At 33.9% G+C, this 16,742-nt stretch overlaps 2 protein-coding genes across 2 annotated transcripts in view; both read right to left on the reverse strand.

Moving 5' to 3' along the window:
* Positions 1-520: 520 nt before the first annotated feature.
* Positions 521-1,569, reverse strand: LOC116010793 (protein FAR1-RELATED SEQUENCE 5-like). The gene is made up of 3 exons (XM_031250302.1): positions 1,140-1,569; positions 635-668; positions 521-548 (listed from the first exon to the last, which is right to left on the reverse strand). Exons 1-3 carry the CDS (start codon positions 1,567-1,569, stop codon positions 521-523), a joined length of 492 nt encoding a protein of 163 aa, XP_031106162.1.
* Positions 1,570-15,982: 14,413 nt separating this feature from the next.
* The window catches only part of LOC116004959, a 2,311-nt gene continuing 1,551 nt past the window's right edge, over positions 15,983-16,742 (reverse strand). The window contains exons 4-5 of the mRNA XM_031245165.1: positions 16,378-16,427; positions 15,983-16,286 (exon numbers count right to left, since the gene is read on the reverse strand). Coding sequence (XP_031101025.1) covers positions 16,137-16,286; positions 16,378-16,427 — 200 coding nt within the window. The 3' untranslated portion in view covers positions 15,983-16,136. The remainder of the gene's footprint in view (positions 16,287-16,377; positions 16,428-16,742) is intronic.

Genomic DNA, 16,742 nt, shown 5'->3' on the forward strand with positions numbered 1-16,742 from the left:
AACTCATACGCTTCATCACCATTACTTACTACAATACCCACCAAATCTTGATCAACTGCACATATGAAATATAACCTCAAGTATGGAAAAACATACCAAAGAAAACAAATAAAAAGCAATCTAATGGAAATATATTCTCTACGTAGAGGGGGGGCGGGGAATGCCAAATAAATCCAGCTACACTCTACTAAAAGAATAACATTTTCATCAAATCTCTAAAGCATATTTATAGAAGTATGTTACAGATTCACACACTTGTAGAAACCTCCACATTCACACATTTCAGGGGCAATATGTTTAGCAATTATATCAACACTGTTATGCATTCACACATTCAAAACTATATATTCACAGGTCCTATACTCTATATTCACACATCAAACACTATTACACACAACTACACATAAATCGTAAATCANAAACCCTATACTATACATTCACAGTTTCAAACGTACACATTCACACATTTCAATGATACTTGTTCAGTAATTATATTACTATATGTTCTACACTCACACATTTAGTACTCTAGATTCACAGCTTCTATACTGTATATTCACAAATCAATAAGTCATTATTTTACAAAAATAGTATTGAAAATTCAAACTCAAAGTGAATAAGTACAATAACATACCTTGACCAATACAACTCAAACTCAGCTTCGGTGTCTGTGTACTTCAACAAACAATTAAATAGATCCATGAAATTCTTATTGTTCCTAAGTGTCTTGATGTGCTTCTTCGAGTTCTCACCGATATGCCATATGCAAAGACGATGCCGTGATGTTGTAAACACTTGAGAGATGGCAGCAGCCATGGCTGCGCATTGATCAGTCATAATGGTTTGTGGACATTTGCCACCCATAGATCTAAGAAATGCTCTAAACAACCATACAAATGACTCTATCCTTTCGTTCATCAAAAAACCACACCCAAACATAATATTCATACAATGGTGGTTCATCCCTACAAATGGACCACATATCATGTCGTACTTGTTAGTGCGATATGTTGTATCATGCACTAACAAGTCTCCAAACAACGCATAGTCTCGTCTCATTTGCCCGTCCCTCCAAAAAAAGCTAGTTAATCTTGCATCATCGTCAACTTCAAAGTCAAAAAAGAAGCCAGGCTCATTACACTGCCTCCTCCTAAATATTTCAATCAACGAATTCGAATCAGTTCCATCCAAGCTCTTCAAAGAATCAGATTCCAATGAATTGTAAGCATCTCGATTGGTAAACCCAACGAGTGGAGACCCTCCTGACTGATGTTTCAAAAACCTTATCCCATCTGCCAAGGCAACCCCACTCTTCTTTAAGTCTCTTAAGTATGAAAGTTGATTATTTCCCACTCTTCTGTACGAACGAAGTAGGTGACTCTTGTCTTTAGTGCTTAGCTTGTGGTTATGAGCTTTCTCGTGTTTTGTTACTGTCCACACCCCATTACCATCTACATCAAACTGAATATATGCGCCACACCCCGTCCTTAAATCAATCTTTGAATACGCCTTAACACCACTGTTTTTCTTGGACTTACTACCAGTCTTAGAGCACAAAAATGTCTTCATCTTAACATTTTTAGTAGACCCTTGGTAGCGTTGCTTACCCTTCCTCACACTAAAACCAACTCTAAATGCATAATCGTTATACAACTCATACGCTTCATCACCATTACTTACTACAATACCCACCAAATCTTGATCAACTGCACATATGAAATATAACCTCAAGTATGGAAAAACATACCAAAGAAAACAAATAAAAAGCAATCTAATGGAAATATATTCTCTACGTAGAGGGGGGGCGGGGAATGCCAAATAAATCCAGCTACACTCTACTAAAAGAATAACATTTTCATCAAATCTCTAAAGCATATTTATAGAAGTATGTTACAGATTCACACACTTGTAGAAACCTCCACATTCACACATTTCAGGGGCAATATGTTTAGCAATTATATCAACACTGTTATGCATTCACACATTCAAAACTATATATTCACAGGTCCTATACTCTATATTCACACATCAAACACTATTACACACAACTACACATAAATCGTAAATCAATATGAATCACTAATTTTACTCTAAAAAACAATTAAAAAAAAACCTGGAATTGAAGTAGAATCCTCAACATTTATACAGCCTTGATCATTGCTTGTTGAGACAACAACTAAATCTGCATTCACTACAAATAAAAAAAATAAAACAGAGTATCAGGAAACAGTGTGAATCTATAGTTGTAAATGTGTGAATCTAGAACTATGTATCTGTGAATGTATAGTTGTATAAGTGTGAATCTAACACTCAAATACATGGTTACACAATCAATCTAACCATAAATCCTAAATTCGAAAAAAACAAACATAAATCTATACAATTCATCAAACATGAATCCAAACTTAAAACCTGCAATCGAAGATGAGCCATCAACGCGTAAACTTAGTTGATCTACTACCTCTGCCATCATTGAAGAAGAATTACGATGGTGAATCGAAAGAATTTCGCGATGTTGAATCGAAGGAGATCGGCGATGATGAATCCAACGAGAATTGCGATGATGAATGAGTGAAGAATAACTGGAGAACTGCGATGAATTGTTTTGCGAGAATTGCGGCGATGATGAATTGTTTTGCGATGATGGTGAATGACTGGAGAACTGCGATGATGAACCGGACAACCGCCTGCCTACTGCTCCCAACCTCCTTTAACGGCGTTAATTAACAATTTTTTTTTTTAAAAAAAAAAGCATAAAACGACGTCGTTTTGGACCCAGGTGCACCTTGCAAGGTGCACCTGGGTCCACGGCATAATTTGCGATGCACACCCGGACCATCGTGGGCAAGAAATTAACTTGTAATTGGTGTGCTTAATGAGGAATCAGGCCCAAATCAAAACTTTTTCTATTTCTTGTAAATTCTGGAGATAATTTGCAATCATAAGTAGATCCTGGGTTATGATCGATACGAGTAGATCTTGGATTGGGATCGGATATTATTTGCCAAGGTACTAATTCTTCCAAATGATGTAATGAAATGCTGTCATATTTTCTCTAAATCAATTACTTTATTTGTTGTTTAAGAGTTGCAGCTAGCTAATTTACTGATTTGATCTTCTTTTGCATTTTTAGTGGCTCAGCACACACGACCAAATTACCAGCCCACTATGATTGTCAAATTTCGAATATTAATCTCTTATCTCAAATATTACGTACCGAACCACTGAACTAAGCATGGTTGTTATTCTTTCCCTTTATTACCATGCTTTTTGGCAATGTGATTCCTGAAGAACTTGAAAGACACTGAAGTTAGTACATGCATGATTGAAGAGATTAGAGATGATTGGCATTTGTTTCATTTTCCTCCAAATTCTTTTGACCACTAACAAGGAATATTGCTTTATTGTTTATCACTGGCAAGCTGTCAAAGCTGCATTCTACTGGTAAAACATTTTATTATTTTAATAAATCCATATCAAGCTCTCTGGCTAACCCACTAAATAAACTAGAGTATATTAGATGTTCACAAATTTTAGAGTATTTTTTTAAATTGTTTGTTCATTGTAAGATATGTACCTTTTCCTTCCATTTTGTGTGCTTCATTTTGTTAATAAGGGTTTACACATGTTATTCACAATTCAAATTTTCACAACATTTAATTGAGTGTTTGTAGATGTGCCCACGGTTCGGTCCGACTCCGAACTAACGGTTCACAATTTCAAAAAATGGCAAACTGGAACCGACGATTTCCGGTTTGAACCGCCGCTTCAAACTGAATTTTTTGGGGGTAAATTTTATTTTTAATTTTTAAAATAATTCAAATGCAACAATAAATTAAATTTTTTTTTTTGAAATACTTCCATCTAAATTTTTAAACAAGGGCTATATCAAATATTTAAACTCTAAAGTTAAACTAAAAAATTAAAATAATTTTAGACTTGCAATTAATTTTACCAAGATTAAGTTGCCTATGAATATCTTATCAAAATTTCAATAAAAATCAAAGCCCACGTAATTCTCTTACTATTTTCATGTTATATATATTTTTAAAAATCATTATTATTATTATTGTTGTTGTTGTTGTTTTCTTATAAAATTTATATATTTAGAAATTACATCAAAATTCAAAAGTATTATTAAACATAATAAAAATTAAATTCAAAATTTATAAGAAAATTATTTAGGTAATTCCAACGGATTTCCATTGTCTTTGGTTGCAATTCTAAATTTAATCCAAGACAATTTTTTTTATTACCTTTTAACATCCCAGACTATCATACTTTGGACACTTTTAGTCCTTACGGTTACTTTTCTAGTCTATTTTTGGAAAGGGCAATTTGATCTCTTCAATTATTTTTTAATTTTATTTTCACATTTTTGCTCTGATTTTTTTTTTAAAAAAAAAAAAATCTCTGGTTCACATGTATAACACATGTACATCCTCGTAAACCTTCTTAATTATTTTTTTTAAAAAAAAATAGAGCAAAAATGTGAAAAAAATTGAAGAGACCAAATTGCCCTTTCCTAAAATAGGCTTTCGCCAAAAAAGTCACCAGAAGGACTAAAAGTGTCCAAAATATGATAGTTTGAGATATTAAATGATAAAAATGATAGTTTGAGATTGAATTTGAAATTGTCACCAAAGACAAGAGGCATCTACTAGAATTAATTTAACTCAAAATTATTAAAGAAAATAAAGAAAGAAAGAATAGTTAGATTAACTAATAAATAGTAAACAAAACATGTAAAATAAGATTGGGTGAGTAATATATTCTTGGGATAGAAATTAAGCCTTATCGAACTTCAATAAGCTCCAAACTCATCCATGAACTTATAAAAAAGAGCAATTAATTAGCCTTTTTAACAGGTTACCAACAAGTTTTTGCTGATTGGGATGCCACATGGATTTTTTATTTATATTATTATTATTATTATTATTATTATTATTTTCCTACTAAGCATTTGACCAAAAAAAAAAAAAACTAAGGATTTGACCCTCAACTATAGCTTCTTTATTTAATTTTACGCTTTTTCTCCCTTTCGCGATTGTTTGTGGTATTTGCGTAGTAAGGATCAAGATTGCTTGACGTTTGTTTGCCTAATGATCAAATATGATATCAGTCACACTGCATTTGATGGCTGAATAAGCTCAATTATGTCTGTAGCGTCCCGTCTATATATCTTCATTCATTCCCTGATTGGTTCCATTTATGTTGATTGTAGGGATCGGAAGGTCATGGTAAAGGAATGAATCCAAGCTACAACCGCCATTACAGGTAGTTTCTAGGAGCCTTTATTTGGGTTATAAACGCTCTCAATGTAAGGTTAAAGATTGATTTATTGAGTATTTGAGTGTGCAGAAAGCACTCCAGAGTTTGTAAAAATAGGTAATTGAGGGTCAAATTCTTAGTTTTGTGTGTGTGTTTTTTGTCAAATGCTTAGTAGGAAAATAATAATAATAAAAATAAAAAATTCACGTGACATCCCAATCAACAAAAACCTGTTGGTAACCTGTTAAAAAGGCTAATTGCTCTTTTTTTACAGATTCATTGATGAATTTGAAGCATATTAGAGTTCGATGACTTAATTGCTATCCTCAAATAGTTCAATGGCCTATTTGTACCTTTTCCTTATCTTCTTTTATGATTTGAATACAAACAAGTCTTTAATATATAATGGGAAAATGTTTTTCTTTTATAGTATGTACTTGAATTGTTTTATAATGGTTGATTCTGTCTTTTAATTCTTTTCAGCTACTTTTTACTGTTCAATTATTATTTTGGTCACTCATTCCACGTATGATTGGATGGAACCGTTCAAACTTAACAACGCTTTATAAATTTTTTTTTTAAAAATAACGTTTTTAATTCTTGAATTCTTCTCATAGTCAATTTTCACATTTCAATTGTTACCCTAATAGCTCTTTTCACTCTCATAGTTGGATACAACCGTTAAAACTTAATAGAAGTTTTGCAATGCCCTTCTTATTCCCTCAATCTCTCTTTTGAAGCATTCCCCCTTTTATTCCCTTATTCAAAATATTTTCAATACTTTTTTCTCCAATAATTAACTGAAAAAAATACAAACTGCTACTCACATACATTTAGAATTATATAAAGATAAAATAAAATAATGTTAATACTCAAAATTTATAATTTTTTATTTATTACTCCATATTTGTCTATTTAATTAATTTTTTTTTACTATTAATTGAACTCATAATCCAGAAATAAAAATTCTGCGTATATCTTCTACTCACTTTATAATAAATAATATTCTGCTTCAAAATGATAATAATAATAATAATAATAATAATAATAATAATAATAATAATAATAATAATATTCCTCTTCCTTCGATTTTATGTCATTATGTATTATTTTATGAGTTATTGAATTAAATTTAATATTGATAAATTCAATATAATGACAAAAATTAGAAAAAGTTTTTATAGTATTTTATTATACTAGTTGTCCAAAAATAGAATACATACATACATACATATATATATATATATATATATATATATATATATATATATATATATATATAATTTTATTAAAATAAATACAGAACACTTTAGGAAAATTTTTTTCTTCTTTTTTTTTAGTGTGGCACCAAAAAGATTTCAACCATTAAAATTTTTAAATTACATGCAAATATTATAATGGAGAATAAGAAAGGGAATACTTTGAAGGAATAAGAAGGGAATATATAACAAATTAAAATTACAAATTTATCTTTTTGACTTGAAGTTTTATAAAATTTATGTAAACTTTTAACAGTTTTCATGAGTGAAAAGAGTCAATAAGATAACAATTGATGCATGAAAAGTGACTATTAGAAGTGTTGAAGGACCAAAAACGCTATTCTTCTAAAATGTTACTCCGTATTAATTTTTTTTTTTAAATTTTAAAGGTTTCATCTAGTTATAACGGAAAAAAAAAAATCACCAAGATAGCAATCGAATGGTGAAAAAATGGCTATTAAAAGAATTTAAACCATAAGAGCATCCTCATCAATAGTTATTGTTCAGTTTTTGAGGAGGTTATGTTGATAAAGTGGAGGATAAGAAGAATGATAGAGAAGCATTGGGTTTCCTTGCAAGCATTGGATTTTTTGTGGGCCCACATGAGAGAGAAAAGTCAGAGGCAAGACGCAGATGTGCGCGTTTTGCGCATAGACTGTGCCCAGCCGACTGCACGCTCTAGTTGGCACGTAAAATGCTTTTTTTTTTTTTTTTCCTTTGGAGTCAGAAGTGCTTTCTATTTTTTCTTTTTTTTTCTTTTTTTCTTTTTTTCCTTCTTCTCTTTCCCTCCTATTTCTCCTAGTTGACACCTCAAAAAAACCATTGCTAGTGAGGATGTTCTAAATCAATCGTACATTATAAGATAATTTAAGAACCAAAATTGTCCTTTTTCCATTTATAAATTATTCAAATTGAACAATATCAATAAAAAACATATCATCAACTCGATATTCAATTTTTTAAAATTAATGAATTTTTATGTTGACAAAGAAAGAGTGTAAAATTTATTTCATTAATACTAAATCAAACATATATTGTAAAATATCAAATTATATATAATCCGACTCAAACTTTGGTAAACATATACCATAGGTAAAACGAGAAGAAAAATTTGGAAAAACCATAACCACTAAAGAAAAAATATAATATTACAAGCAATGCATTTCTAGGGTCCATGCAGTAAAGAATCCAGATAGCAGTTGATAACTTTGAAGCCACATATGAGAGCTACTAGTGGTTTATGAATTATTACACACAAAATAAATAAAAAAATAAAAGGTGGCACCAGCCGCCAGAGAGCAAGTTTCACGTTGTACATTACCCACTCACCAAAATATCTTCTTTGTGGGACCCTTTCCGTAATATCTTCAAAGAAGCCAACACTTGAGGTTCACACTCTCCGCCTCAGGCTCTCAATCTCTCATCTACTATTACAAACTAGAATAGGCGCTCTCGGAAAAACAAATATGACAACGAGGGTATACCAATAAAATGATTTTGTACTTCAAAAAAATCTTTAAAGGAATGATGTAGCAATGTACATTTTTTATTAAATTATAATAAAAATAAAGATACATTATTTTCAAGGTATACAAATCTAAAAAATTTCAAAATATGATAAAAGTATTTAGGCTAAAGTGTCATTCCGCTCCATGAACTATATCAGATTTTTCATGCCGCATCCTTATCTTTCATAACATATATTTCGATTCACTTACCATTTCTATCATTTTTCACAGGTTTCCAAATTACTATGATGACATGACACCTATTATTAGCTGATGTGGACTTTTAGTGGACCCTAAATCCCTAAATAAATCATCTAAGGCCGGTGTCTTTATTTCTTCATTGAGAACGAGCTTCGGCTGGGCGAAGACGCTGGAACTAGTGTTGGTTTCTGTAACACCCCGGTTCGGCTATGCCGTATCTCCGGAGTAGTTACCGCCACACCCAGACTGAACCCCACTCGAATACAGATAGAGTTCACTCTAGGTGCACAGGCTAACAGACTAAAGACAAGGATCGTGTTTCTTATCGTCAAAATCCAACATAATCTTATATACATGCAGCAAAAGAGTAGCTATACTAGCCACGAATATACATATATATATAAGAGTTTCTTACAGCCCATCAACAAAGAGTTTGGACTATTCCCGTTCTTACTAGCCATGTTAGTACTACCATGGCTACAAAAGATATGTACAAAAAGGTCAGACTTGACTTTTCTCTTGAGGCATAACGGATTAACGAAGGCAGGAGCCCAAAATGGGTACCACTGATTGAACAGGGATAGGAACGGGATCAGGAGTGCAACTGGGACAGAAGCATGAGCCAGAGCTGGAGGATCAGAAACAGAAGCAGGGGCATACCCACGCTAGACTTCATCTGATAAGGTACACAATGAAGTGTAGTTAGCACGACGGCTAAGTAAGGAAATCCATTGTCACTCAAAAGTAGACAAAGGTTTCGAAAATATAATAATTTGTAAGTTGTAAAATTTACCCACGAGTTATAGCTCTACCTGCAATCAGGTTATCAATAGTAGATAATATAATATACGGCGTAAAGCTAACTCAACACGTAAACTTTTCTCATATAAAGGTACCGGCATCATTGCCACTTAAAACACATTTTTCTGTTTTTCAGACAAGTTTGTAAAATATTTCGTTTCCAGTAGTTCCCTCATTTTAACTCAAAAGGAGGTTCAACAGCACATTTCCGTGCTCAAAATTCGTCACATTTTGGATAGAATCATTTCCTTCTCATGTCGTTACAGAGTAACTCTTTTCTCATCTTTAAAACTTCCTTAGTTTCTTCTTAGTGAGCGTGAGGCCTTTGGAGCATTCTCATAACTCCCACTCTGACCACTTGGATCATCGAACTCGGGTTCAGTGGTCATCACCCGGTCTAACACTGATCCCCTGGACGTAAGGTTCGTTAAAATGATTCCTAGCTGGCCCAGCTAGGTCCATAAAAACTACACCTACCCGGACTTCTGGAGTAACTATACCTTAAGTGTGCACACCCCCATAGGAATACCTCATCCTACGAGTTATATAGTACCCGGCGAATAGACTTTGCCTTGCAGTATGAACTGGTCATACACTATAACGTATCGACGAATAGACTTCGCCCTGCAGTATGAACTGGTCATACAATATCCACAACGACCACTGGGCCATGGCACTTAAAGCCACCCGTGGGTCAATCAAGGTCCTCCTCAACTCGCTTTAGAAACTAAGGGTTTGAAAACATGATTCTTCCTTCCGTTTTTCTTTCTCAAATCATTTCTTTTGGACATATTTCTCATTTGAGTCCAATAGTTGAAATCGGCTATCTCATCAGCCCAAGAAGGATTTTCAAAATACTCTCAGTGCCCGCAGGCTTTTCAATCGTCATTTTCTCGTTTTTCTCACGTAATGTACTCACTCCTTAAAAGTAGTATTTTCCTCAAAAATAAGGTTTTGACAACCTGTTTACCAAAATAGCATACGTTCTTTCGACGTAAGTTTTATAAACATTTTTATTTACTCATAGGCTTTCCAACACAATTCCTCAAGTTACAAGAGTTGTACTTATTTCTCAACAACAATATTTTCTTCTAAAGTGCTGTACATAATTTTTCCAAAACAGATATTTCTTTCAAAAATAGATCTCTTTTGCCCGTAGGCCTTTCAAACATCATAACACTCGGGATTAAAAACATCGGGGAAAAGTTTGGTCAAAAACAAGTCGAAAACGAGTCCGCGTCACGCGGACTCGCGGTTGGCCGCAGCTGCGGACGCACAGCGGACGCGTGCGTCTGAGCCGCGTCCGCACGTTCGGTAAATGGCGCCGAAACTGGGCGCCCACGGACGCGCAGCGGACGCGCGTCCGTGTCCGCGTCCGGCCTTTCGGCCGTGACGCCGTAACTCTGGGCGTCGATGGACGCGCGTTGGACGCGCGTCCAAGGCCGCGTCCACCCAAATCTGCCAGAAATTTCAGCTTGGCGCAGTCAGAAAGATTGAGCCGGTAAAGATAGTTCCCGAACTCTTTTTCACTTGAAATTTTTATGGTAGAACCCCAACTTATAGTACTTGATGTCCGTAAAAAGTTTTGGTCATTTTGATCCGCGAATAAACACAGAAAATTCCATTTTTGCCCTCGGCAGTGTGCTGTCCAGAATTATTTTCTCTCTGGACCAGTTTTGGAGAAAATTTCGAAAACCATACTTATACTACTCCGATCATTATGAAATTTTATATGCAGGTTCTACACTTATAGAACTACATGTCTACAAAAAAATAGGATCAAAATACCTTACCAATTTTTCCCAATAAATCTCGGAAGTTACTACCAGAATCTATCCTGATTTCTTTTCACTATTTTCACAAGTATAAGCCTATATGGGCATAAATTCAACATATACATGCATAAATTAGCTATGAACATGTATACAAAAATTACCAAAAATCCAAAGTGTAGTTTCTTAGGCTAACTTGTAGATCCACGAACTTAACACATAATTTCCACGTAAAAATTCCTAGTCATATAATTTACTAGCATTTGTTCACCTCCAAGTGATTGAACCGACTTAAGGGATTCCTTACCTTTGTAGAAACCTAAAAAAAAACCGTAAGAGTTGATGATGCCTTCCTTGGAGTCCTTCACCAAAGATCCTAAAAATATCACCATAACAACAATATTTTCATGAACCTTAAGTTTAAGCTTAAGTTCTAGGAGGGATTTAACCGAACAAACCAAAGTTCTTACCTACAATAGAGCACTTTGAGTTGAAGAGATAGCTAGGGAGTTCTTGGATCACAAAGTTAGAAGACTAAGATTTTCCTTTTTCTTTCTTTCCTTTGTATTTTCGAAAATGGGAGAGGGAATGGGAGAGATGAGAGAGAGATGATGTGAGTTTGGCTTGAGAATTAAGTAACATGTGCAACATTCCCATACCTATATGACATGTCATTAATGATCCAATCCAAGTGGGGATTTTGAGTGCCACATGTCAACTCCCTATGGTGTCTCCTTGAAGATCTTAATTTATTTTGCCAGTTTGGGTTTAAATCAGATGAAAGTTCGGAGGATTATAGCTTAATTCGGGAAAATCCTAACACCAAAATTATCCTAAAAATAATCCCGTCGATAATCACTAGAATTGGGAATTTTTCGGTATCTCGCGAAATATAGGTACGAAGTCCGTAGCAAATTTCACTCTTACAGTTCGTCTAATTTTTTTCACTGAACTGAGTCGGAAGCTCACGCGTAATCGTATCATGCTTAATAATCTATTTTCTAGGAAAATTCGAACTGTATATACGTCCTTAAAATTTTACGGTTCGTGACCGGTACGTAAATCGTAACTTATTAATAACTTTCCTTACTAAAAAAAATCCTCTTGAAGTAACGAGAGACCATTTCGTAAATATCGTAGCTTAAAAATATTTTTCGAACTCTAAACTTATCGGAATAGGCGAGGGGTTACAGTTTCTAGCGCCGCAACGGCGACGGCAATGTCAATGAGATTGAGGTCGAGATCATTATCTGAGCAGGTGAAGAAGACGGCGGAGGGAGGCGGCATGGCTAGCTCCTGGAACATCATCGGATCTCTCATGTGACAAAATGGATCCTCGAAATCGTGGTGGTTGGAGGACGGGTAGCAAATCATCACCTTAGAAGCCTTTTGCGCAGCATCAATCAATGCAAATTTTGCATTGATTCTCTATTTCTAATGGTTTGTTGTGTTGATTTTTGAAATTAAAAAAAAATCACAAATATTTACGAATTCGGACAAAGTCCACGCAATGAAAGTGTTGGATGGGATCGGAATTAAGGATTGTTATGACTTAGTGTTTTGATTACATTGAAAGTGATTTTTATTTCATTTATATTTAGGAAGTATGACTACATTTTCTATGCATCTCATTTGAAAATATTGATTTTGAGCATCCTTAATACTTAAAGATTATTATTTTTATAGCTAACTGGCTCAAACCCAAGGGCTTGAGGTTCGAACCCACGACCTCTCAGCTGCAAGTGTAATTCTCTTACCACTTGGGTTGCCCTTACGGGCAACATTGGAATTTTAATGTGGATGGACGGGTTATTTGTATATTTATCTTAAAAAAGTTTGATCTCTACTTCCACTTGCACAAATTATTACTCCGTACTACTTTTTAAAATGTAAAATGTCCTAAAACTTCAATTTCTATGTTTTTTTGACATATTTAATTACTTGATTCGTCATATACATTTTCTAAGATTTAATTGATGAATAGAATAACCATTGAACAGTTCATGGTGTTCAATACTATTAATAATATATTCATGATAGGAAAGACTATAAAGTTTATATTATTTATTAACTAATATTTATGGGTAATTCCCTCAGGGAATTCGCATCTATTTACAAATCCCCAAAGAATTTATCGAAAAATTCAACAAACTCTTGAAGAAAGGGAAAGCCTATGATATTCGCAATTTCATTGTGCAAACCTGTCACATGAGGTTTATGCTAAGTCATGCGAGTACAGGTACATTATGAAAGCGAACAATGACACTTTGGTTAGCATTACGGATCAAGATGAATCCGATTTTCTCAAACACATCTTTAAATTCAAGGATTTTGGGTCGTTAATTGAAGGCTCTCGGAGTCTCGGAGGTGTAGCTAACAATAAGCTAATCGGTAACTTCTTATTACAATTTCGTTCTATATTGGGTGTTATTTGCATTTCTTTTTTATATTCTAATAATTTATTCATAAGTGCCAACTTAAAATGGTTTGATTGGTTTTCACAGATTTGATTGACTTTGTAGTTTTCATTACTGAGCCAAAACCTATCTAATTCAATAAAAAACCTCAAAGGTTGATTGATTTTGTTATTGAAGATTCTCGGTATGTATTTTTTTAGGATGACTTATTTATTTCTATATTATACATATAGCCTTTAATTAGCACGTTCACTGTTGTTTTTACTCCGAGAGAGTTGGTTGACGATAACCCTTTGGAACAAGCACGCTCACTGTTGTTTTTATTTTTGTTTCAGCACTGCATGCGTACATTTACGCATTAGCTATTAATTCAACAATTATTTGCTCGAATTCAAGCTAAGCAAGGATAACATCAGAAAACATAATCAATTCGATCAAACCATATCTTTAATTGCACTAAATAATATTTTGATGTTATAATTTATATCATTATATATTGATCAAAATATTCTTAATATATTATAACAAATACATCTTGTGGATCGCACGAGTGAAAATATTAGTAATATATAATTTAATAAGTATACAAACATGTAATAAAAATAAAAAAAAAATTATAATTTATAGATTTAAATAATTTATAAAAAATTATTAAGTTAAGAATTTTTAGTAAATTAAGGGGTTAATTTAACCAACACAACCCACCTCACATAACTAATTAAAATATTTAATTAAACTATCATTATAATATACAGAGTATATTTTTCGATTAGAATGGAGGGGTTAAACCCAACATTAATCAAGTTGCGTCTAATAGTAGTTATTCTCGGATTCGAAATAATATTTAAATGCACTTTACCTCTAAAATATGTGAGATTTTTAAAAATAATTTTATAGTTTGTTTTCTAAAATTTCATTGTACTCAGTCTCTTAAATTATGAAAAATTTAAAAGAAAAATTAAGAGAGGGTGAGAAGATGAAGCAAAGACATGGTTTTTGAGAGCAAGAGCCAACTCAAAAAGGTGCAGAAGTTGTCCATTGGTTGGGTGTTTGAGTGGATGTTATATGTTGCTGGTTTGACAATACTTTTTACTTGTCATAATTGTGGCCACCTACCAGAAGGGGAAAAAATGGCCAATGACTCATAACTTTTTGATTATATGGAGAGCAAGGAACAATTCGACGTGGCCAATTTGGGCCACCCACATGACACTTGCAGATATTTTGTATGTCTCACTTACTTTTATACAAGTATCTAATGTGAGAGATTATTACCAGAAATGATTTGGAGCCATTAGATTGGTCACAGTGAAAAAGGTGCATGGTTAATTAGATGGTGGGATGGCTGCCCAATGGGTCTCTCTCATTTTGGAGATATTTTCTTGAGGTGGGAAAAATGGGGTTTAGTTTAGTGGTGCTAATTAAATGGAGGAATTGAGAAAAGACACAAACACATTTTGAAGCCATTTCTTCTTTTTCTTGGCGAGAGAACATATTCTTCGACAAGTACTAGGTTTTTTGAGGGAATGGAGTTGAACGAAGGTGCTGAGGCAGAGAGGAAGAAGGACGACGACAGTGGTGGCGGTGGCGGTGGCTCTGCGGCCAAAAGACACTGCCTCTTGGAGTGTGTTCAAGCCTCAGTGGAGGCAACTGTTGACTTGTTGTGCATCCGAACTTGCAGCCTAGAGCTGTCAATACGAGCTGGCGGGGCGGGCCAAAAAAACCCACTCTTTGGCGGGCCTGAGTTTTGTTGGCCCGGATTGCCCCACCTTAGGCCCGCGGGCTCCCACCATTTTTTTTTAAAATTGTTAGTTTATTACTCCTTTTTTTAAATTTTATCATTTTACATAAAAAAAAATTAAAATAACTTATACATAACTCGCATAAAACATAATTCATCAAACATTAAACATTACATAATTGATCATACATAGGTACATAACCACATAAGTAACATAACAATAATAATACATTGCAAACAATAAACTATAAAAAATATAATATATATTGCTTTATATATATATATATATATATATATATATATATATATATATATATATATAAACAAAAAGGAGGGCGGGTAGCCCGTGGCCCGCCCCGTTAAGTCCGCGGGCTTAGGCGAGGCGGGTCAAAAAAGCTCGCTCTTTAGCGGGCTTCTATTTTCAAAACCCACCTCCTACCTAAGTAGGGAGCGAGACGGGCCGTCCCGGCAAGCTAAGCCCGTTTCAACGGCTCTGATGCAGCGGGAGTTTAATTTGTTGTTTGTGATACACTAATCATTTTCCTATTCATATTGGCCTAACTACCACTTTTTACTCAAGCTAATATTTATTTAAAGATGATAAAATCTAATCTTATTTATATCTAAATGTCATATCTCATTTATCTCAGCTCATTCTCATAAAACCACATTTACCACTAAAAAATGGCATATTTCCAAATACAAAAGATCAGAGTGGAAAAGAGAAGAAAACTTTGCATGTAACTAATTACTAAAGAAATTGAAAGTGCACATATATATATATTTGTTGGATCTCAGCATTTGTACTATGATTATGTTAAGCACATATTTCTTTGATTATTTAGTTGTCATATCACATCGTCACGTCTGAAATTGAGCGGTGCTGAACTCGGCCCACCCTGCCGACGCCCAACAGTATTGCCATTGATAGGTACTGATTAACAATCAAAGCTCACAGATTCTAGTGGTAATAGTAGGGGAAAACAAGAAAGAGCCAAGGACTATACTGCCATTGAAGGTAAAACTGGTTTATTACTACATATACTTGTATAGCTATATATATATTACATATGAGAAGCCAAAATTGTGGATACATTAAACCCAAAACTAACTGGCCGAAACCACGCACATTAACTATACTAACATTGAAGGTAAAACTGGTTTAATTAACCTCGTCCATTATCTAACGATTCATGATTGTTGATTGGAGGTTTATGGCGAGGATTAGGCCCCGACGCAGAACCTCCGGTGTAGTCTTTGTTCATCATGTCCAGAACCTTGTTTGCATCCTTTGAAACCCTTTGAGGTTCAAGCTTCTGATAGGAATATAATGGCACATTGTACTTGAGAAATCAATGAAGAAGAAGAAGAAGAAGAAGCTAAGAAGAAGAAGAAGAAGAAGAGGACCTGATGATCATGGGTATCTGAAAGTGATGGGCTCTTTGAGACTCCATTTCCTGCATGGAAATAAGCAAAGCATTGAGATTATTGAATCTGCAGATTCTCTGATCTCTATATTTACCCATGGCAATTGCAAATATGATTTTATATATATATATATATAGTTTCGAAATGATAAGAGAAAAGGGGTGACAAAATTGTTTTCTGTTTTTCTTCATTCAATATATAACTATGAAAAATGGGGGAAAAAAATACACTACAAAACTGGAAAGTTCCTTTCTGAACTTTCTTGAATTTACTCTTGCATACATACAAGTATACACTATCCATAATCACACCTAATGAGGGGGGGGGGGGTAATAGCTAGCTAG

This window comes from Ipomoea triloba, chromosome 2, assembly GCF_003576645.1.
Source record: "Ipomoea triloba cultivar NCNSP0323 chromosome 2, ASM357664v1".
In the NCBI taxonomy this organism is placed as follows: Eukaryota; Viridiplantae; Streptophyta; class Magnoliopsida; order Solanales; family Convolvulaceae; genus Ipomoea; species Ipomoea triloba.

Bases quoted from the DNA above. Each gene is read 5' to 3' on its own strand.
- LOC116010793 (XM_031250302.1), bottom strand. From the start codon at position 1,569: ATGAAGACATTTTTGTGCTCTAAGACTGGTAGTAAGTCCAAGAAAAAC. The intron at 669-1,139 runs GTAATGAGCCTG...TGAAGTACACAG, and splicing joins AATATTTAGGAGGAGGCAGT to ACACCGAAGCTGAGTTTGAG. The intron at 549-634 runs GTATGTTATTGT...GTGAATATACAG, and splicing joins TTTGAGTTGTATTGGTCAAG to TATAGAAGCTGTGAATCTAG.